Source organism: Rhineura floridana, chromosome 3 (assembly GCF_030035675.1).
Source record: "Rhineura floridana isolate rRhiFlo1 chromosome 3, rRhiFlo1.hap2, whole genome shotgun sequence".
Lineage (NCBI taxonomy): Eukaryota > Metazoa > Chordata > Lepidosauria > Squamata > Rhineuridae > Rhineura > Rhineura floridana.
In genome coordinates, this window is record NC_084482.1 from 150,952,845 (window position 1) to 150,976,811 (window position 23,967).

Sequence of the window (23,967 nt, forward strand, 5' to 3'; positions counted from 1 at the left end):
GGGTTCAGTGGGATTTACTCCTAGATAAGTATGTATTGAATTGCGGCCACAGTTATTTATTTATTTATTTAGTTTAATTTATATACCGCCCTAAGCCCGAAGGCTCTCTGGGCGGTGTACAAAAAGATAAAAAACACGCACAGTATATAAATACAATAAATACAATAAATAATAATAAAAAAACAACAAACCAAACAACATCCAAAATATGGAAATGCTGTTTAAAACACACTTTAAAATGCCTGGGAGTATAAAAAGGTTTTCACCTGGCGCTGAAAGGATAGTAGCGTCGGCGCCAGGCGCACCTCAACAGACAGACTGTTCCACAGTTTGGGGGCCACTACTGAAAAGGCCCTGGTTCTAGTCATCACCCTCCGAGCCTCTCGGTGGGATGGTACTCGGAGGAGGGCCTTAGATGTTGAGCGTAGTGTACGGGTAGGTTCATATTGGGAGAGGCGTTCCACCAGGTATTGCGGTCCCATGCCGTGTAGGGCTTTATAGGTCAAAACCAGCACTTTGAATCTAGCCCGGAAACAAATAGGAAGCCAGTGCAGATGGGCCAGAACAGGTGTTATATGAGCGGACCTTCTGGTCCGCGTCAACAATCTGGCCACTGCATTCTGGACTAGCTGTAGTTTCCGAACAGGGCAGCCCCACGTAGAGCGCGTTGCAGTAGTCCAATCTAGAAGTTACCAGAGCATGAACAACTGAAGCGAGGTCGTCACTGTCCAGATAGGGACGTAGCTGGGCTACCAATCGAGGATGGTAAAAAGCATTCCGTGCCACCGAGGCCACCTGGGCCTCAAGAGACAGGGAAGGATCGAAAAGAACTCCCAAGCTACGAACCTGTTACTTCAAGGGGAGTGTAACCCCATCAAGAACAGAATGAACATCCACCATCTGAGCAGAGAAGGCACTCACCAACAGCGTCTCAGTCTTGTCTGGATTGAGCTTCAGTCTGTTAGCTCCCATCCAGTCCATTATCGCGGTCAGTTAGTAGGGAGTAAACCCCTTTGAACAGAGGGGAACTTTACTTCCAAGTAAACATGCACGTCATTGGAATGCAAGTATATTTACGTGAAAGTCCTATCGATTTAACTTGGTCTTACTTTCAGTCAGTATGCATAGTCAAGAGTTCCCACAGAAGACTTTAGGTTCAGATTTTGGAAACAAGAGTCGCTTTGCCTTGGTCCACTTTGTCAATGACCCATTTCTTATTGGTTATGAAGATGAGTCTCACTTTGGAAATGCAAGCCTTTAAATGTTTTTCCCCCATTGGCAGACGCTGAGAATTCAACACTGACAGAATTGACAGGACTGTTCAACAGAATTGGATGAAATTTGTGAGCATAGCCAGGGCCGGTGCCAGAGGGCATCCAGGTTGGGCCCCTTCTTAGGGGAGGAGGGTGGTGCTCCTGATCCACGGGAGCCTCAGGTAACCCTGCCACGGATCATGAAGAGGGAGCTCTCAGGCACACACATCCATTCAGACAGCATTGGTTTTAGTAAGCCCACATGCACACCCCACCTACCTCTCCTGCCAATGTGAATCACCCAAGATGGCAGTGGGGGCTTCCTTAAGGTGCTAACATGCCCGCTGCCATTTTGGTTGATGGCAGGCATGTGCGCTATGCTCACATGTCATTCACACAATACAAGAGGTAGGTGGGGCGTGTGTACAGGCTTATTGAAGCCTGCACTGTCTGTGTTGGGTGTGTGTGCCTGGGAGCTTTCTCTCTATGACCCGTGGCAGGATTAGCCCCGCACCCCGTCGTGTGTGTGTGTTTGACTATAGTGCCACAAACCTAGGGTAGGCTGGTGCTCAAGGGCCAAGTCATGCCTGGTGCCGGCCCTGAGCATTGCAGTGCCTTCTGAGTGGATGGTGCCTGCCAAGTTTCAGAGGAATAGCTGCAAGTCTTTATGGACTAAGCTGCTTTACATTTTGAAGGTTTGAGGGTTTTTTTTTTTTAAGGCGGGAACACCTACACCTTTTTTTAAATTTCTTGGAAGAATTGGATAAAATATGCAGGAATAGTTGTCCTTTCTGAGGGGATGAAACCTGCCAAATTTCAGACAAAGAGGTGCACAGGATTTTTATTTAAGGAGAGTCTTTAAAGCTTTGAGGGATTTGAATAACCTCACCCCCTATTTTCTTTGGCAATTTGTATGAAAATCATATACATTGTAGTGTAGAAGTGCCCTTAGGTAAGCAACCTGTAACATTTCAGAAGGATAGGTACATGCAGAGCCAGCCCTACCATTTGGCAAAGTGAGCAGCCGCCTCAGGTAGAAGATGCTGAGGGGAGGCAGCTCCTGCCCCTTGGCCATTCTTCCTCAGCCTCCCCAACACAGATACTTCAGGTAGCAAAAGTAATTCTTTAACTGGTAAATGCAGCAAAAAAGAAGGGGCAAAGCATGCATAAACCCATAAGATATACTGCCACTTATATTCATATCTTGCTCCATCTTGGTTCTTTGGATTTTGGAGTTCTGTATCTTTGCTCTATGGGAATAGGAGGCAGGTAGCATAGTAGTGTGGATTATGTTTGGTCTACCTACTGATCTGAAAGAAAATGCTTCTTAAATGAAAATCTGTGCATGCATTATGCACCTTGACTGGGGGCAGCAGGCAGGGGTGGCAATTAGCCTCCATGTCTTTGGCAGCATCATATCTTCAGCTGGCCTTAGTGTAAGGGTTAGCGAGTTCTGATGAATGAAAAACAGTGTGAGGCTTTCTGAGGTGGACTCAGCCATTCATGAGCATTCTGATTCTCTTCAGCCTGCTTTGAGGAAGCCCTGCTTTACCTCAAACAGAAACTAAATCACTCCAAAGCAGCCTGCCTTGGTTCTGAAGCAGATGTACATCCCTAGTACATGCAATTACAGCATTATTGCCTGAACATACTTCACATGCAAACTTCCTGACTTTGTCCTCCAACCATAGTTTGCATGGTTCCATAGCCATTGAAGCAATATATCATACACAAAATGCCCAAAGGAGTGACCTATGAGAAGGCCTTTTCAGTAATGCCTCCCCATTTGTGGAATGCTCTTCCCACTGACGCATGTCTGACTCTGTCACTATTGACTTTCAGGAGAAATTTGAAAACATTCATGTTTACCCAGGCATTTGATGGCTGAGGAACCATTCCTGGCAACGAGAAGATCACTGAATGAAAGAAAGCTTTTAGAATGCTTTTCTTTTTGTTGTTGTTAAATTGTCTTGTTGATGTGTTTGTCACCCTGGGCTCCTTTGGAAGGAAGGGTGGGATAGAAATTCAATAAATAATTATAATTATGATCAACCCTGACCACTGGACATGCTGACTAGGGCTGATGGAGTCCCACAATATCATAGGTTCTCCATTCCTGGACTACTGAATTTTATGAAGACTGCTCTGAAACCTCAAAACAGGAGCTAGATAACTAAGTGGGACCAGTCAAATGGGACATATCCTGTCAGTTTTGAAACAACTGTACTCTCTTTCTGAGCGTAATTCAAGCCATTGATTCTCATCCGTAGAGGCTTACAAGAGCAGTACTAACATGAGGTGATGAGGAGCAGAGCAGTAGATCCACTATTGGATCCCAAGCCCTGCCAGTGTGTGTGTGTGGTTCTTCTGTATATTTTGCTTTGGTCCAACTTCCTCTCAAATGACTTGATCACATCATCTCCTACAGAGAAAGGGGAAGCAGAGCCCAGCCATTGATGTCTACAGTAGGGCCCCGCTTACTGGCGCTTCGCTTCCCGGTGTTCCGCTAATGTGGTGGCTTTCATTCCCCGTTTTAAAGCTGCTTTTGCCGCATTTTCGCACGACTTGCCCCATTATACTCAGTGGGGTTCCGCTTTACAGCGATTTCTGCTTTATAGCGGGAGTCCGCAACAGAACCTGCCATATAAGCGGGGCCCACCTGTATCTCCTTAACCAAAACAGGGTGATTGAGCACCCTGCCAGAGCAATCAAGACAATCTCTGGTAGGTCTACTAATTCCATTAATCCTCTCCTGACCAAATCCCAGTCTTACAACCAAAAATAACAGGGGTAGCAGTGTACAGAATCCTGACTAAGGCATGCTGATGTTATGCCAGCACAACCTGGCTGCTGGTGTGGTGAGCCCATTAGATTGCTCTGCCCAAGAGATAAAGAAATGAAATGTTCATATTCTCTCTTGCAGTGGTTTGCTCTTCCGTCTTGACTGCCAGAAACTGCAGTTATACTGAGGTGTGTAATGTGTGCAAGTGAGTCCCACTCCAGTGCAGTTCATGGTATACAATATTAATTAGTGCTCATAATGGTCTAGTAGATAAGTAGATATTATTACTTTTAAAAAAAACAAAATATCAACTCAAAATTGTAAATACCTTACATGAGATGACCTTGTGAATCATGGCAGAGTCAGGGCCAGAACACAGGCATTTTTCAGTTCTGCCTCTTCTTTCTAAAGACAGACCCAAGCAATGCAATCCGATGCATATTTACACAGAAGTTCTAATGGGACTTAAGATTCCCAGTAAGAGCACAGGCTTAATCCATTTTGTTCATGTAGGAAGTACATATGGAAAAGTTAACCACATGGAATTTCTGTAGTCAATTTATTGAGGGTATTACCAAAAGGGTGGTACTCTGCAATATATAGGAATGTGTCTTATTGTTGTGCAGCAACATTTTCCATTGCAATAAATATCTGCTACTGTAGGAGGTATACCGTATTTAGTAGGCTCTGCATTTCTATGATGATTTACCAATGATGTGCTTATCACTGAGACTGAGACAATGTCAGTGGACAACAGATCTCTATTTTTCTGCACAGACACATATTGTCATCCTTGCATGTAGGGTCTCTATCAGCAGGGTGTGGGCTACCCAATGTCAGAGCAATTTTGCCATCAAAATAACTATGTTATTTCCACATTAGAGCCCTTTAACACTGCTGAGGCTTTTCCACAATTAGTAGGAAACAGAATTAAAATCATGGTCCTACACTGCACTTAATAGAGCACTATATTATCCAGCAATACCATTCTCCATGGCCTAGAAGCTCCTATAAGGTTAACTCACAAATAAGAACCAGTCAGCAAAGGTTCTTAGCAACATAATTCATAGCTCCTTCTGTGTAGGTTAAGCCTGCTGCATTTTTTTCCTAATGAACTATTTTGCTAATGGATACACTTTTAGGTTGCAATCCTATGTACACTTACAGTCAATCTCATTGAAAGCTATAAGCTCTAGGCTAGGGTTTACTTCTGAGTAAATAAGCATTGTTAATTTCTCTAAGGTGAGGTTTTTTTGCTATGGTGGGAGGAATTTTTCATTACTGATTTTTAATTATGTTTTTCTTTTAACTTTTTTGTAGCAAAATAGTGCCATCTCACAAATCAAAGCATGAAAGGAAAAAAATAGAAACAGTAATTAAAGCTTCTACTACTACTGGGGACAGAAATGCACAATTATGCAATTGAGAGGGGTTATTCAGCTTACTAACCCCCCACCCCAGCACTCATCAGAAAGCAATAAAACGGGCTAACACTGCAAAGAGGAAATACTTAATTCACTACAAAGTATCTGCAAGAAAGGAGCAGGAAGGTTTCCTCGCTGGTGTGCTAAGGGGCTGGCAGTCCGACTGGAAGATGGGCCCGTCAGGCTGGAAGAGACATTGTGAGGAGAGCACATTGAGAATGCAGTACTCCTCAGCCCAACAAAGGCAGGAAGGGAGATGCATCATGTGTGGGTTCCAGCACCTGAAAAGGGGAAACAGGAGCTGACATACTGACATATAGGAAAGGAGACAGCCGCAAAAGGAGTGGCAGCAGAGAGAGCATAGATGAATAGAAGCCAATGAGAGAAAATGAGAGTGGGTGTATGTGGGACAGGAACCTGGCAGGAAGGAAAGAGTGAAGAAGAGAGAGGGGAGCTAGAAGGGAGCATGAATATGCATGTGAGCAGGCAAAAATAAGTGAATGTAACTAGAGATGGGAGTAAGATACTGACTGAACCGGTAAAAAGAGTATCACCTGTGGCGAATTAAGAGAGAGTTTACAGCTGAATAAGAGCTTACAACACTACCAAGGAGGAAGGATAGCCTTGATTTGCCATTAAATATTAGTGGAAGGAGGAGGAAGGAGGAAATAAGAGAGGAAGGGATGAGTGAGTATGTACGTATGTACACCCTCACAGCAGGCTAAATGTTAGGTATATTAATAAGTAAACTTCAGAGTGTGTCTGCTGATGAGAAGAGCCCTAACCTTGAAAGGAAAACTGGCTCATCAGGTGGCTCTGAATATAAGAGATGTGCTGGAGCTGTGAAGGCACTTGGGATCATAAGGAAGGTAGGAATCTTTATGGTACACTTAAAGGCTTTGATAGCATTTACCTGCCCACACTAGATAAGCAAGTGCTACAACTGAAGTCTATCTTCATGGATAAAAATTAAGATGCTAATACAAGTAATTTTATAGAATATTTTACAATCCCAAGTAGCCTTCCAGTGTATTTTGGGGTGTTAGAATGTCCCAAATAAGGCCATGTGTCAGGAGCAGATCAGTTGAATCTGATACCCTGGGTGGTTTTTTGTTTGAGAACAGCATTTTTCCAGCCCATTCCACGTTAGAGAGGTGGGACAGCGGTGCTTATCTGATCTCCTGTTACTGCTGTCATTGTGGCTTACTCAAAGGGTGCAGGTGATGAGACTGGCACAGCGCAAAAGCTCTGGCAACAATACTGGATTGGCTTTGCCAGTGGGTTCGCACTGCACTGACATCACCACCACCATACTCCTCTCCCTCCTAGTAAGCTGCAGCAATATAAATGATGGGATGTCAGATTAGTGACAACCACTGTTGCTTCCCTCCAATGTGTTAATATTGGCTTGGGCAAAAGAGCATCCTGTTGGCAAAAATCAATAGACTGTTGGGTGGGTGTGCTCCAGGCAATTTTTCTTTACAGAAAGAAAACTAAATGTTATCTGGCTAGAATTTGGGTACAATACTGCTGTGCAGATGATCCTCTCCTAGAATGACTACATTAGCTTTCCCTACAACTCCCAACACCCCTAGCCAGGACAGTCAATATTCAGGAATGGGAGCTGTAGTCCAAAATGTCTGGAGGGCACCAGTTTGGGGAAGGCTGGACTAAATCTCGGTCAACAGCAGAATGAAAAGTGTACCCAATACAGATTTCAGTACAATCTTTTTGTAGGAAAGTTTCTAACTATATAATATTTTGAAAGCCATCATGTACGGGGGTGGGGCACAGTGGAAGAACAGCAGGCAAGCGAGGCAAGGGAATGAGGGAAGGGAGGATGGCGGACGGGCGAGTGAGCGTGCAAGCATTGGGTGTAAGCAAACTCTGGGGCAAGTGCGCAGCAGCCACACAGTGGAAGATAGGTAAGCAGTTGAGGCAGTGTGGTGGCAGCAGCCTGGGAAGGTGAGAGGCTGGGTAAGCTGCCTAAATGGGGTAGTGGCAAGTGCCCCAGGGGGTTATTTTGAGAGTTGCCTGGGGGTGGGGTGTGTGTTTGGGAGCCCCGGCTCTGTGTGTGTATGTGGGGTTGGCACACCCTAGTATTAGCAAAAAAGAAAAAGAAAAGCTACAAACAAGGTCTGAAAACATACAGGAAGATAACACACACAAAATGCACGCTGACATCATCATCTGAATGCTCCCTAAAATGTATGTGAACAAAGGATGGCAATTAGTACAAACAACTAGAAGCTATTTTATAACAAGGCACAAATTTCACATATTTCATATAGGAAACAGTTCAAATACTTGCCTCCTTTATGACACCCAAAACAGCTGAACAGTAACTACTCAAATAACTCCACATTTTGTACATAGAAAAAAAATGACTCTATATGTACTGGAAATTAGACCTTATAAGAGAGCTAGGTGAATAACCGTAAGAAGAGAATGCCCTGCCATGAATTTACTCCAAATCAAACACTATCTTCTTTAGTCACATCAATGATCTGAGAGAAATATGGCAGTAACATCTTTCCCTCTGCCACAAAAAAAGTTATTAATTGTAAAGTATTGGCTTGTATGTTGAATTCAGAAAGTTGCAGTTAGAGAAAGGAGAAGTCACATAACGTACAGGAAAGTGTAATCATATGTAGTAATCATTTCATAGGTCTGCTAACAAGTCAACAAGACTTGTAACTCTCAGTCTTCTAAAGGTTGTACCAATTTTGATCCTTGACACAGATTTTGATGTAGCACAATTTTAAATTTCTAAAAACAACTGATGAGTCACTTAGCAACATAATCCAATCAAAATGGTGATGTACACCATTCTCACATGATAATAACATTGTGGTGGCCTGAACATCATGAGAGGAAGGTTCCACCCCTTCCTAAAAAGCAGGCAGATGTGGAAGCCACTGCCTCTCCAATGATACCTGCCAAACAGTCCACTCTGACATTCCCTACAAGGACAAAGACTTTCCACTGCAACGTAGCAATATCCTGACTATGTATAAACTAAGGTAACCAAGGGATCACATTTCAAGAACAAGTGGGGAATTAACAATATTTTGCTCATGGGTCCTGGCAACTTATTGTGTCAAATTCGCAAGCCAACAGTTTATTTGTAAAACATAGTAATAGTTTGCAAAGGTTTACTTGGTATACAAAGTTCTTCACTGAAAATGAAACTTCTGTAAAAACATTACTTGGAAGCAAATTCATCCAATTTTCCTTAAAACTTGTTTCCAAATAGGTGTGTCTAGGACTGCAACCTTGTCAGTTGTACACCCATAATTTGCAAATAATTTATTGTTGTGACTATAGATCATAACAAAGAACATTGTATCAAAGTAAATATAATGGCCCATATAGCATCAATAAAAACATAATAAAATTAAGCAAAGGGGGGAAATCCAATCATCATTCTTTATAATTGTTACTCCGTTGCTAGACCAAGGGTTGCCAATCCATTGCCTGTAGGTGCCATGGCATCTGTGAAGCCTTCAGAATCTGAGCTTTCATGTTTTTAAAAGTAAGTCTCTAGCCCTCCCAGAATGAAAGTTGTTGAGCAAAATGTGTACATACCCTTTTAAGGAATTTATGTGAAATGAGCCAGCCTGGCTGCTCCTGTCTGTCAGTGTTATTAGCCAATGAGTGAAGTCAGAGCTGTGATTGATAAGTCAGTTGTTTGGACACCAGGCAACAGGAATCCCTGGCATCCTAAATAGGGTTGCCAGGTCAGAAGCATCCCAAACTCTGAGATTTCAGGGGCAAGCCCTAGTGATGTTATAGGGATGGGCCCTAGTGATGTCATTAAGCATGATATATTAAGCATCAAGCACAGTTGCTTGGAGCATACCATTCAAACAAAAAAAAAATCTCTGATTGGAAATTAAGATAGAAATCTTAGCTAAATGACAGTGTTCCCAGGTCCAGCTGAAGTGACGGATCGTTCCTTCTCACCTGCTTAGGGAGCCTGGGTAGGGAACATTTAACCTAGCCTACTTGCTTCTGGCAAGAAGGGTTTAAGTGCCCTCAGGCCAGTCACCAGAAGGTCATTGTAGGAAGAAAGGAGTCTAGTGTTGTGAAGATGTTAGATGGCAACTCTCAGGAGTAAAGATAGGTACCCCTGAAGTCTTCGATTCTAAACACACATTAAGTGAGTAAGCCCCATAAAACAACAGGATTTACTTCTGAGTAGGTATGGTTAGGATTGTGCTGTTGGAAAAACTTGACTAGGGATCCTCTGCAACGAAATCCATATCAAAGCAGGGCTGGCAACCCTCTGCCTGGAATGCTCTGCCTGCCTGTTAATGTGGCTGCTCCAAACATCCTTACAGACTTGACCCTTCACTGCAGAGAGAGGTCTGAGAAATGAGTAAGAGTTAAGGAGATTCTCTACCCTTTTCTGCCTACCCTGTGGGCTGCTATAAACTCACTTTGACAGACAGCCCAATTCCAGTGAGTAATAATTGACAGAGAGAAAACACACATGGTTTGGTCTACCTTTACAGGCAGCAGATTGGAAACAACAGCAATTGAAGCCACACTGCCCAGTATGTGAATTCTTTTTTACCACTATTGGGCAAGAAACAACCATCATACAACCAACAAGGTGCATCATCAGTGGATTTAAGGGGGTTGAGCTGAGCACATGGAACCACTGTTGTTGCTTCTATGGATGTAAGGGAGTGATGTCAGAGGTAAATGAAATGCAAATAGGGAAAAAAGAGAGAAGACAGTGATGATTTCCTAAATGCAATAATATAGCTACTACTGCTACTACTACTACTAGCAGAAACCAGTAAAGATCTGAAATGATTGCTGATGAAAGTTAAAGAGGAAAGCACAAAAGCAGGACTACAGCTGAACGTCAAAAAGACTAAAGTAATGACAACAGAAGATTTATGTAACTTCAAAGTTGATAATGAGGACATTGAACTTGTCAAGGATTATCAATACCTTGGCACAGTCATTAACCAAAATTAAGACAATTGTCAAGTAATCAGACCTAGGACTGGGGAGGGCAGCTGTGAAAGAACTGGAAAAGATCCTCATATGCAAAGATGTGTCACTGAACCCCAAAGTATCATTCACACCATGGTATTCCCAATTTCTATATATGGATGTGAAAGCTGGATAGTGAAAAAAGCAGATAAAAGAAAAATCAACTCATTTGAAATGTGGAATTGGAGGAGAGTTTTGCAGATACCATGGACTAAGACAAATAACTGGGTGTTAAAACAAATTAACCAGAACTATCACTAGAAGCTAAAATGATGAAACTGAGGTTATCATACTTTGGAAACATAATGAGAAGACATGATTCAGTAGAAAAGGCAATAACGCTGGGGAAAACGGAAAGAAGTAGAAAAAAAGGAAGACCAAACAAGAGATGGATTTATTCCATGAAGGAAGCCACAGACCTGAGCTTACAAGATCTGAACAGGGTGGTTTACAACAGATGCTATTGGAGGTCGCCAATTCATCGGGTCGCTATAAATTGTAATAGACTTGAAGGCACATAACACACACACCAACCACAACAAGATTCTTATGGGTAAAGCAGAAAACTCACCATCCCACAACCAGTCAGGTTTCCTGACCAATACTAAAAAAAATCCTGACAGCCAGTCAGCCAAGGTCACAGAAATCTCCATACACCACAACTTGACCCGGGGGCTGTAGTTAGTGCAGAATGCTATGGCATGATTGCTGACATGAGACTCTATCAGCACATAATACCTCTGTTCTGAAATCTGTACTGGTTGCCAATTTGCTACCAGGCTAAGTTCAAGGTGTGTTTTCTATGTTATGGTTGCCACATGGTACTAGTTCTGCTCTTGTAAGAAATCGACCCTTTAGTGTGGCAGCACCTACTCTTTGAAATTCCCTGCCTATTGACATTAGGCAGGTGCATTCATTATACTCTTTCTGGCACCTGCTAAAAACATTTTTGTTTAGGCAGGCAGGTAGAAGCTTTCACGTTTTTAATCTGTTTTTAACTCATTATTGGTTTTATTATTTTGAATGTTTTTAAATACGTGGCTTTAACTGTTTTTGCCAATATTTATTGTTTTAATTCCTTCTGTAAACCACTTTGAGGTTTTTTACAATAAGGCGGTATATAAATGTTAAATAAAATACATAGATTTTGGAGTCTCTGTGGCCCTTGGGTTTCTTTCCTCTTTTAGGCACAAAAGAATCTGCCTTATACCGACTCAAGCCATTTGGTATCACCTTGCTCAGTACTGGTGACATAGACTAGCATTGCTCTCCAGGATTCCAGGCAATAGTATTTTCCAGAGATTGGATTTTGGACCTTCGCATGCAAAGCATGTGCTCTCCCACTGAGCTATAGCCCTTCCCGTTTAAAAATATCTTTTAAAATTGTTCTTTTCAATTCAGTAATGAATGCATAGCACACCTAGGGCAGATCTACACCTTTCATTTAAAGCACATTCAACATAGATTTGAAGCACATGAATCCTACTACAGAATCATGGGAACTATAACTGTGAGGGGGAAACTATACTTCCCAAGATTCTTTGGGGGAAGTGATGCACTTTAAATGCAAGTTGGATGTGTTTTAAATGTATTGTGTGGATCTAATTCTTAAACTTGGCCTGCATGTAAATCATTTTAATTTTTTAAAATGGAAACAAGTGATACAGTTTACTGAGTGACCATGGGCTCGCCATCTCTCAGCCTAATCTGCCCCTCAGAGTGAAAACAACAGGGGACCATGACCACCCCAAGGAAGAAGTGCACACTTAAAATTTAGAGGAAATAATAATGTACAACCATAGTGTGAAATCAGATACTTATTGGGACATAGCATGAAGAAATATTGAAATATGTATTATTTACACAACCTATAAATATATTTATAGTGCAATCCTATGCAGGTTTACTCAGAAGCATGTCCCAATGTATTCAATGGGACCTACTCAAACAGGGAAGCGTGCACAGGACTGCAAACTCAAGTGATAAGGACCTTCACTCATCCAACCCAAAATTCAGAATCATGCCACTTTAAGCTGTTTTGCAACTGTTTCATATTTGTTTTATGGTTATTGGATTTTAAATGGATTTAGGTCTTGTGAGCTGCCTTTGTTTCCAACCCTACCTCACAGGGTTGTTGGAAAGATTCCATATACACCCACTGGGGATGTAAAAATATACACCCCATATAATAGTTTATTGTCAAACCAGTTGGTCATTGAGGAACATTTTTTAAAAATAAAATCCGTATTAGTTTCCTACAAAATAAAAGCAGTGACACCTAGGTAAGCCCTGCCTAATTGCTTTAAAAATAAGATTGTAGGGGCAGAGACAGATTTACAACACAAACTATGTTCACTCAAAAGTCCCACTGATTTACAGCACAGTCCTAACTATGTCTACTCAAAAGTAAGTCCTATTGAATTCAATGGGGTTTACTCCAGGTATGTGGGATTAGCATTGCAGGTTTATTCCCAGAAAAATGTGTATAGGATTTAAAGCCATATTAGGAAGGTTTACAATATAGACAAATAAACAAATAAATAGACAAATAAATCAGACAAATAAACTGTCCTGTTCGACAGCCCAGGAAAATTTAAACAAGTTGTATGTATACTTCTTCTAAATTTCTGTTCAAAAATTATTTGAAAGATAAAACTTATAATATGCTACTTTTGCAAGTAATTAAAAAAACCCTGTATGTACACTTTTATTATAACTGAAATTATTTACAGTAAACAATTGCCTGCCAAGATGCTGCTGTGATTTTTTTTTGTTCTACATCTCCTGACATGCACACACAGAGAAAGCTATAAACCAGGAAAAGACAAGAGTTTTTTGGCCTTGCGATGAGTTCTAATTATTACCTAGATATTAACAAATCCCTTGTCAATCACAACCCTGACTTCAGTTATTGGCTGCAAACCTGAAAGTGTGGGGTTAGAGCAGACAGCTATGAGCTCATTTAACAGAAGTTGTGGGGGTGGATGGCTCACGTTTTGGTGTCTATCTCTTGAACCAGACCACCTAGAAGCTTAATTTGTTTAAAAAAAAAAAAAAGAGAGTTGAGAGTCTGGAGATTGGGGTGATTCATCCAGAGAGGACCACAGAACTCCAGAGTCTCCAGGTGAAAGCTGGAGATCTGGCAACCCTAGTTCTAAGAGCTGCTGTTTTGCCCTCCCTTTTAGTGTACTTTTCCTGCTTCTGTCTTCCCCCCTCCCCTTCCAGACCCCCCCCTCACCTCAATCCATAACTTGTATGCTGAGTACATGTGAAATTAATAGGCTGGGCAGCAGCAGCAGCAATAATCATTGTGTTTTAAAATGCCTTAAGGTTTTAGATAATTACAACTGCATTTCCAGTCAGCTGGGATGTATCATGTTTCCCAAGATAATGGTTCTAGGGCAAGGACAGGGAATCCTTTTCAGTCCAAACAGGGCTACATTCCATTGTGGGCAACCTACTGGGGGTCTCATGCTAATGGTGGACATTGCCAGAGGCAAAAGTGGGCAGAGAGCAATGGGTGTGACTCTTACCTTTCTCCAGTAGGTTATGTCCTATCCATGCAAGTCAGAAGTTTCTCTATCCACTCGCATCTCTCCATCCAGGCAAGCAAGACGCCTGGAGAGATAGGTGGTCCCCAGGCCTAAGTTTTCCCATCCATCTTCTAGGGTATAAGGCTTTTTTTAGAAAAGACATGGAGGGATGTCAGATGTTAAGGTTTTAGCATATACAGGAATGTAATGTTATGTGGTATGTAGACTGCATTGGTACATTGACATTCTCACACACACCTAATCCTATAGAGAATAAAGAGTCCTTACCTACCCAGAATATCTATACAGATTCATGCTAGAGAAGGGGGAGAGACAGAGAAAGAGGAGAAAGGTGGTGGTGGTACCTTTCTTGTAACCTGGAGGAATCACCAAGGGCTTATCCACATGGGAGTATTACTTTGTACTAAAAGCACTTTTTTGCCTCCATTTTCTATCTGCACCATCCACAGTAAGGGCTCAATGCCAGCTTCAAACACAGTGTTTTCTATTCACATTGGAGGGGAAGGATCAATCACACAGTTTCCTAATGACCACGCCCTCTAATTTAACATTTCCTGGCAACCAAGCATGCTCAGTTTGTTCTACCAATTAGTTTCATTTAAAAAACACAGCAACCCAGAAGTGACATTGTTTGTATTTTCACTGGTACAGTACAGCTCCGATGCAAATCTTTGTTTGAGCAATGTTAAGCTTTTGCACACAAGTTAAGGGGAAAAGAAAATAACAGCATTGTTTGCAGCAACTTAAATAATGCCAGCAGAATGGGAGAGAGCAGCCGGAAGTTACTCTTCAGCCTTCAGGAACTGAAATGAAAGGAGGAGGAGGGAGTGGGCGTGGGGAGGGAAACAATTGACACACCCACCTAAAAGCATCAGAGCACAGTGTCTGCAAGATCTAGATATGGAGTGGATACTTTTTCCCTTCCCTTTTTGCGTTATCAGAGGATTGGGTTACAGAGGACTGGGTTAGTACAGATTTACAGGGGGGAAACGGCATGATAGCTTCTGTTTGCCAGTAACATCATGTGAACCATGCAAATTAAAAGGGAATGTAAGTAGCACCAGACACACAGTAAACACCAAACACACAGTATATATGAGCCCCAAGTAAGGGCAGAGAGTTTTGCCTTACTGGGGAAACAGGCAATAGGACTTACACCTGTCCTTGTGATCCTGGATCCAGCAGAGTTTGAGAGCAAAGGTTGAAGAGGTTTGTTGGAGCAAAGCTTGCCAATGAACCTGTTCATAGCCTTGCCTTAAATGGAGTTATGATCCCATTGGTTCCAATGTGAACAGGAGAGGGGGAATGGAGGTGTAGCGATGACTTGAAAGGATTCCTTTGATGGATAGATGAATTACCTTTTTCCATTTCCATGTGAGGTATGAAAATACATTTCCTTCCTCTGGAAAAACAGACAATCTTTTACTATTTCAATGGATGTCACACATTTTCAGTTAACACCTCTGTTTGTTTGAAGGAGATACATCATCAAGGGAGCAGATACCTTATCCCTTGCCTCTCACCGATCAGCCTTTTGCCATTGCTGTGGAGCCAAAGAGTCTGATATTTGGGGGGATTCCCAAAATGATGTGGATCAGAGGGTCTGATCCTTAACTAGGGTCCACTGAAATGAACCAGGAAAAGTCAGGTCAAGCCAAGTGCATTATTACAGCAACGCATACATATTAAAATCAATGCATGATGTGATTCTTATAAAGGTAACGTATGTAGAGTTTCCTGACTGGCAGCAGAAAGCAATTGGCAAAGAAGAGAAATTGGGCCATTATGAAAGGGTTGCAAGAAAGTGAAGGACAAAAAGACCTTAGCTGACACAGTCTGAACTGATCTTAGTTGTCTAGGTAACACTTTTCAAGGAGCAGCTTGCGTCCCTGAAACTAACTATAGCACACATTTGAGGTGTCACAAGTAAGAGTCTTGTGGCACCTTATAGACTAGCAAATCTATTAAGGCATAAGCTTTGTGGACTAGTTCACTTGATCAGGTGCAAGAAGAGTTATCCAGAGTTGCACATTTATATATACATAGTTTGGAGAGGGAATTGTTAAAGTTGGGGTCAGAGGGAAATAAAATGCAGAAAGCACAGACAGTGATAGTTGTGTAACTAACAGTGGTAATTCATCAAATAGTTGTTGATAACATAACTTGGGTTATTAGTAGCTGATACTGCAGAGTCCTGTAGCACTATAAAACCTAACCAATGTAGCACTGTGGTCCATGACAGCTGATGCTATATATTTTTTCCCCAAAGTGCTGCAAGATTTGTTGCAACAGGCTAACATGCAGCCCTCTAGAAGTTTGTTCCAAAACAAAAGCATTAAACAACAACATACAAAAAGTAAACATAAACAGGGAAATTAAAATACCCAAGCTAATCTAGCAATTCCTGACCTTATTGCCGAGTATGGTAAACTGAACTGACGTGATGTGATGAAGGAAAAAATATAATTATTTACAAAATTGATAGGTCACCTGTCTAATAACCACTTAAGAAATACAAAAATAACAGTGCACACCTATACATATCTACTCAGAAGTAAACCCTATTGAGTTTAATAGGACTTACTCTCAGGTAGAGATGGGTGAATATTTCTTAGCTTCTCATTTTTCCAGTCTTAAGTTCAATTCTCCACATTTCTACATCAGTTTGTGAGTTTGGTTTTTTTTTTTTTAAGTTCTCACAAAAATGCCAGTGTTTTAGTGTGAATGTCTCCTAAACAGGCACATTTTTGCAAAGCAATTTCCCCTAATAATGTATTTTATATTTTCAGTAAAATATGCATCTTATGCACTTTTTACCCTTGAATATGCATGTTTGTACACATTACTTGACTGCAGAACCACACTGTAAAATTCAGAGAGGAGCCAATTTCAAAAGATGTTTTGATTTGCATATAGTTTCAGAAAGTGGTAAGTTAATCTTTAAATCAAATTTCTCCCCTAACCCCACTCCCAGGTAAGTAGATGTTTACTCAGAATTATGTTCAATAGGGTTAACTTTGAGGTGTGTATACGATTACAGTATAGGACCATGCACATTTACTTAGGCATAGGAATGGGAGAACATTCTCATTTTTCTACTCTTTTGTTCTCTACATTATCTTTTTTTTAAAAAAAAGGTCTCATGACAATTCATCAGCATTTTTGTGTGAATTTCTCCTGCTATACACATTTCAGATGCAATTTTGCCTAGTATACACAATTGCAAAGCAATTTTCTTCTATATAATGCATTTTTGATATTATTTTTACTAATATATGCACACGTTAGTTTATGCATTTTTGTACACCTTACTTGGCAGGAGAACTACACTGCAAAATTCAGGTAAGTGTGAATTTTGAAGGTGTCTGTATTTGGTTTGCATATTGTTTTGGAAAGTGTGAATTAGATAAGATTGCCTTTAAATGCACACTGAATCAAAATTTCTCCCCCATCTCTACTTTGACATAAACTGAAACTTACTTCTGAGTAAATATACAGGATTACACTGTAAGCATATTTAACATAGGCTCCAATCCTATACACACCTGGGAGTAAGTCTCACTGAACTCATTGAGCTTCTCTGTAGGTATCTATAGGATTGGACTCTTAATATAGCTAACAATAACAGGTTAGCTCCCTGATGTACAAAATGGCAACAAGATTCCATGAATGTATGCAAATTTATTCAATCCTCGGGGCCCCACCAGACTGGTGGGTTTTTTGCAGGTGTATTCTGCAACATGTCATTGACACAATAGGAGTACATTAGTTGTGGATTTATACTAGACTGCCAAACCTCATTCTGCTTCTAGCTGTTCAGTAACGCTTCCCAACATTATCATATTAATGCTGTCTGGAGGAGCACTCTCACACTATAGCACAACAAAAGTGGGACCAGCCCCCCCCCCCCCGATTTGTGGTACAAAGAGTTACAGGATTTCATCAGGAAGTTATGGGACATGCACTGATTGGAAAAAAGCAGTACTTCCACCTTGAAACATTTGTAGGCACAAACTGTATTGAAAGTGGGATTTTATGTAAAACTGCCCTAATACTATCATGATCACAAATCATTATAATATAAACTGAAAAGAAGATTTGGAGGGGCCCCAATTCATTTCAAAATTGAACTGGTAAAGTTAAGAAATCTGATATCTCTGTTAGTATGCTATTGATTTCTCACAGTACAGTCCTAAGCTTGTTTACCTAGAAGTTCCACTGAGTTCATTGCACTTTATGCATAGGTCTGAGGCTGCAGTCCTATAACCACTTATCTGGGAATGAGCCTCAATGAAATCAGTCTAACGTACTTCTGAGCAGATGTATATAGAATTGTGTTTAGAAGGTTACCTGTCACAACTGCAGACCAAACCAAGCTTCACAGAAGATAAAAGGAAATGAACTGTGACTTGAGGGCACAACTGTTCAGTTACCTTGAAACTGGCAAATCTAGGTTACTACTCAGTACATGCATGACTGTCTTGGTTGCCTGTGTTAGTTGCTTCCTTGCATTTTTTTTTAAGCTGCCTCTTCTCGTAACATTTTTCCCCACACAGAGGGAAAACACCATTCAGTCTGCAAACACTGCTCTGAATACCAGTGACAAATGAAACAAGTGTGTTTTGATTGGCTGAGGTTGAAAGCATCTCGTTATTCTGACAAATGAGAAGTCTCACCATAAAGAGATTAGTCTCTGAGAGTTTGTGCTGGATCCTTTGTTATTCACCTTTGAAGTGTGTTACCAAACAACCATTGCTCCAAAACTTATCTATACACTCATAGGTGCAGATTTCAAAACTGTGGAAACCAGACCTATAAACCAGAATAAGAAATTTGTGAGGGACTGCTTTTTGGCAAGCTATAGTCTCCTTAACTTGTTAGTGCTTTAAATATGAAAGTGAAAGCTTTCCTTATGATTGCTCCTGAAATCAAGACCCCTCCAGCTTGATCCTAAGCTTAGTCACTGAGAAGTAAATTTCACTGGGTTCAATGCTGCTTTCTCCAGATATGTACAGATGCACAGACTTGCAGGTATGCAGCACAATCCGAAGTGTGTTTTCTCAGGGACAAGTCCTTGAGATTTGCTATTCAAGTAAGCAATGGTCACACTCGTCCTTCAGTTTCAGTCATTTCCAACACAGCAAGACATTCAAATAGAGCTGTACTACTTCTCTGCATAGTAACCAACATGAAATCAATTTAACCATACTTATTATTCAAATCAAGGTTGTGTACTATAGAAAAGCACATTAATACACAAGGGGAAATTTGTTATGTGCCTTCAAGTCAATTATGATTTATGGCGACCCTATGAATCAGTGACCTCCAGTAGAATCTGTTATAAACCACCCTGTTCAGACCTTGTAAGTTCAGGTCTGTGGCTTCCTTTATGGAATCAATTCATCTCTTGTTTGGCCTTCCTCTTTTTCTACTCTCCTCCAATACCACATTTCAAATGAGTTGATTTTTCTCTTATCCACTTTTTTCACTGTCCAACTTCCATACATAGAGATCGGAAATACCGTGGTCTGAATGATCCTGACTTTAGTGTTTAGTGATACATCTTTGCATTTGAGGACCTTTTCTAGTTCTCTCATAGCTACCCTCCCCAGTCCTAGCCTTCTTCTAATTTCTTGACTATTGTCTCCATTTTGGGAACCAATCAGTTTCTCCTGTCAAGAATAGCTGACTTTGGTCAAGCTGAAATGGGTCAACCAGAGAGAATTCTGGGAGCTTGTGGTTCCCTAGGACACCCTACTGGGGGAGATCCGCGACTCAGTGCCAGACAGAGAATTTGCAACCCTGCAAGAAGATGCAACTGAACCTTAGCTGTTATCCCTTATCAGCTTCCTGAGATCAAAAGTCAGGAAGAGGGGGTGTTGTAGATCAGGACCCCTGGGTGAGGCTGTCTAGCCCCCTTATCTTCAAAGGCTTCAAAGGAGTGGATCACGGCGGGGCGGAATATGGCTATTTGCCTCCCCCCTCCTTGTTGACCGATAAACTCCATAAAAATGAAGGATGCTCTTTCAGTCTTTGTTCCCTATTTCCATCTACCTCGACTCGCCTGAAGTTTGACAGGGAAAAGCCATTTGGGAACCAGGCAATTCTACTGTAAGTCTAGGATCTTAGCTTAGCAAGCCCGTAGTTATTTTGTCTGTATTGAACCTCTCACCTTTGTTATGCCAATGTACCTTGTGTAGCCTGGCTGAGGGTGATTGGCTTTGAATAATCAAACTGCTGCTCTCTTTTGTTCTAATTCTAGTATCGTTCTAATTCTTTTAAATAAACTATCCTTTTATAAATGGTGTGTATTGGCTTGAAACTAATGATTCTAAATCTAGTCCTTGATCGCTGAACGCTACTGATTACTGTTGATTAATGAGGGTTAATACGCTTGGAACTCAATCAATCAATCATCATTTATTACGGTCAATGACCAGCACTATACCTTGGAACTCACATAGGTCTCTGAGATCCCCTCTCTCAGAGAAAGTAACCAGGAAGAGGGGTGGTGGCAGAACTATCTGGAGTTTAGGACTGAAAGGGAGAAAGATTTGCCTGGGAAGCAGAGACCCAAAGGATTTGGGACTGTTCTGAGAAGCAAAGAACCCCCCTTGGGGTGCTGAGGGGAAGGGACCCCAGGGGGACAATTCTTTGACATCTCCATATTCTGTCCTTACAGTAACCTCTTGTCCAGAGTATAGTTGCGCATCAGGACAATCAGATGCTGTGGCACCCCCATTTCTTTTAAAGCATTCCACAGTTTTTCGTGATCTACATAATCAAAGGCTTTGCTGTAATCTATAAAGCACAGGGTGATTTTCTTCTAAAATTCCTTGGTCCTTTCCATTATCCAACATATGTTTGCGATATGATCTCTGGTACCTCTTCCTTTTCAAAATCCAGCTTGGACATTGGGCATTTCTAATAAGTAGAAAACATCACACCCTACCCCAGGCCAGCATTATTTTATGAAGTGAACTTTTAAGTTTTATTTTGTTTGTTTAATTCTTTGGTAGCTGCCTGCTGTGCTACTGCAGTACACCTCCAAATTTTTTGGTAGGTCCTTCTCCCTGTTTTATTGCAGCTTAGCTTGTTCATCGCAAGTCGAAAATCAGTGGCTAAAATAATCCTCTTTGCCTACTACACTGGCCCTGCTCAGAGGATGTGTAATTCCTCCAAAACTCTTGCAGTGAAAAGTATAATCTTCTGCACTGCATGGCTCTGATTCTCTGGAGGCAAAGGAATAGCATAGAAGTTACATATGCATTCAGACAAGGAAAAAGGAATTATTAGGGAAAAAGCAAATAGCAAGCACAGGCACTAATTCTTAAAATTACAGTACTTGGAGTTACCAGCACAGTAGTTCACTGAAGCTGTGCATCTGTAGTATTCACATGACCAGAAACTGTGTTGCATTAAATTATGGCTGCATCAGTAACATAAAAAAAATGTTGACAGTGGAGCTATCAAGTCAAGACTTTCGGGCAGTCCAGAGTCCCACTGAACAGAATGGGTAGGAGGGGCCCCAATTGTAGTAGGGTTGCCATACTACATTTTGAACCAAGTGAAGTATGTAAGAAGAGCCCTGCTAGCTCAGGCTAAAGGCTCATCTAGTCTAGCACTCCATTCTCATAGTCAGGGCTAGCCCTAGGATAAAGAGCACCCCGGGTGCGGAGTGCCTTCAGCTTTGCAAGGCCACCCAGGGGGTTTATGGGGCCTGGTGCAGGTGTGATGTTGGGGGCTCTGCTGCTCCCTTCTACAAGGACCAATGCATGTGTATACAAAGCTGGGGACCGCATATGAGAATTATTGCTTTTTGTCAGCCTAGTTCAATGCAGGCAGTAAATTTAAAAAACAGCCACTGAGCTGAGCCTGGCACACCAGGCTCAATTCACCCACTCCTAAAACCAGCCCTGCTCACAGTGGCTAATCAGATGCCCATGGGAATTCTGCAAGCAGAACCAGAGTACAACAGAACTCTCCTCATCTGTGATTCCTAGTACCTGATATTCAGAACATAGCCATTGTGACTGCTAGCCGTTGATAGCCTTCCCTTCCCTGAATTTTTAACCTCTTTTAAAGTGATCTAAGTTGGTGGCCATCCTACCTCTTGCGCGCATTACCATCTAAAGAGGCACATGTGAAGGAAAACCTAGTTTATCTGCCTGTACCACTAAGTGAAGACAGTTGAATAAAGGCATCCTTAGGTTAGGACTGTGGCAGAAGTTTGATTCAGTTCACAATTCAATAGAAGTCTACTGAATTAGCGCTTTCCAAAATAATATGCAATCTGAAACATAACTATTTTTCAAAATTTGCACTTATCTAAATTTTACAATGGAGTTATCCAACCAGCCAGTTTAAAAAAATGCCTATATTAGGGGAAAGTGTACATAAAGATTAATATATTAGTAAAAATAACATACAAAATGCATTATATATGGGGAAATCGCTTATAAAGACAGCATACAAAACGTATTAGGAAAAATTCACACTAAAATTTGATATTTTCCAAGGATTTTTTTTTGTAAAAAAATACAAATTGCTGCAGAAATGTGAATTTAAGATTGGAAAAATGAGAATCCAGGAGAACTGAAATTGACAGATCTTTCCATCCCTACCTTAGGTTAAAAGTACCCTTTGCAGTGTCTTGCATACTCCCCTACCCATCACAGAGGAGGGTGAGCAATCACTCTTCCTATCGGGTTGGGATTGTCAGTATGAACTTTTACTATTATCATTGTGTTGTTGTTATGTGCCTTCAAGTTGATTACGACTTATGGCGATCCTATGAATCAGTGACCTTCAATAGCATCTGTCATGGACCACCCTGTTCAGATCTTGTAAGTTCAGGTCTGTGGCTTCCTTTATGGAATCAATCCATCTCTTGTTTGGCCTTCCTCTTTTTCTACTCCCTTGTTTTCCCCAGCATTATTGTCTTTTCTAGTGAATCCTGTCTTCTCATTATGTGTCCAAAGTATGATAACCTCAGTTTCATCATTTTAGCTTCTAGTGATACTTCTGGTTTAATCTGTTCAAACACCCAATTATTTGTCTTTTTCGCAGTCCATGGTATCCGCAAAACTCTCCTCCAACACCACATTTCAAATGAGTTAATTCTTCTCTTAACTGCTTTTTTCATTGTCCAGCTTTCACATCCATACATAGAGATCGGGAGTACCATGGTCTGAATGATCCTGACTTTAGTCTTCAGTGATACATCTTTGCATTTAAGGACCTTTTCTAGTTGTCTCATAGCTGCCCTCCCCAGTCCTAGCCTTCTTCTCATTTCTTGACTATGGTCTCCATTTTGGTTAATGACTGTTCCAAGGTATTGATAATCCTTGACAAGTTCAATATCCTCATTGTCAACTTTAAAGTTAAATAAATCTTCTGTTGTCATTACTTTTATGCTTTTTGACATTCAGCTGTAGTCCTGCTTTTGTGCTTTCCTCTTTAACTTTCATCAGCATTCGTTTCAGATCATTATTGGTTTCTGCTAGTAGTATGGTATCATCTGCATATCTCAAATTAGTGATATTTCTCCCTCCAATTTTCACACCTCCTTCATCTTGGTCCAATCCTGCTTTTCGTATATGTTCTGCATACAGATTAAACAAATAGGGTGATAAAATACACACATCTCACATTATTGTACCCCATATTTTCTAAATAAAAATGATTTAGCAATGCAATATATTACATAAAAATATGATAGATGTGAGCAGCACTTTTTTTAGTAAAAAAAATGAAGTGCCAACACTCATACCTTGTTTGCCAGCACAAAATGGTTGCCAGAGGCAGCAAAAAAAGATGCCAGTACTCTGTACCAGTGAGTGCCATCACACAAAAAACAAAAACACTAAATGTAGGAATAAAATCAGTCTCATTCCAATAGAAGTGGCAGAGCAAACCATATGGAAGTGAAATATCAGAAAAAG

General features: G+C 41.0%; 1 protein-coding gene across 1 annotated transcript in view; it reads left to right on the forward strand.

Moving 5' to 3' along the window:
- Positions 1-6,153: 6,153 nt before the first annotated feature.
- RPN1 (ribophorin I) overlaps positions 6,154-23,967 on the forward strand; it is a 34,621-nt gene continuing 16,807 nt past the window's right edge. The window contains exon 1 of the mRNA XM_061618355.1: positions 6,154-6,328. Coding sequence (XP_061474339.1) covers positions 6,185-6,328 — 144 coding nt within the window. The 5' untranslated portion in view covers positions 6,154-6,184. The remainder of the gene's footprint in view (positions 6,329-23,967) is intronic.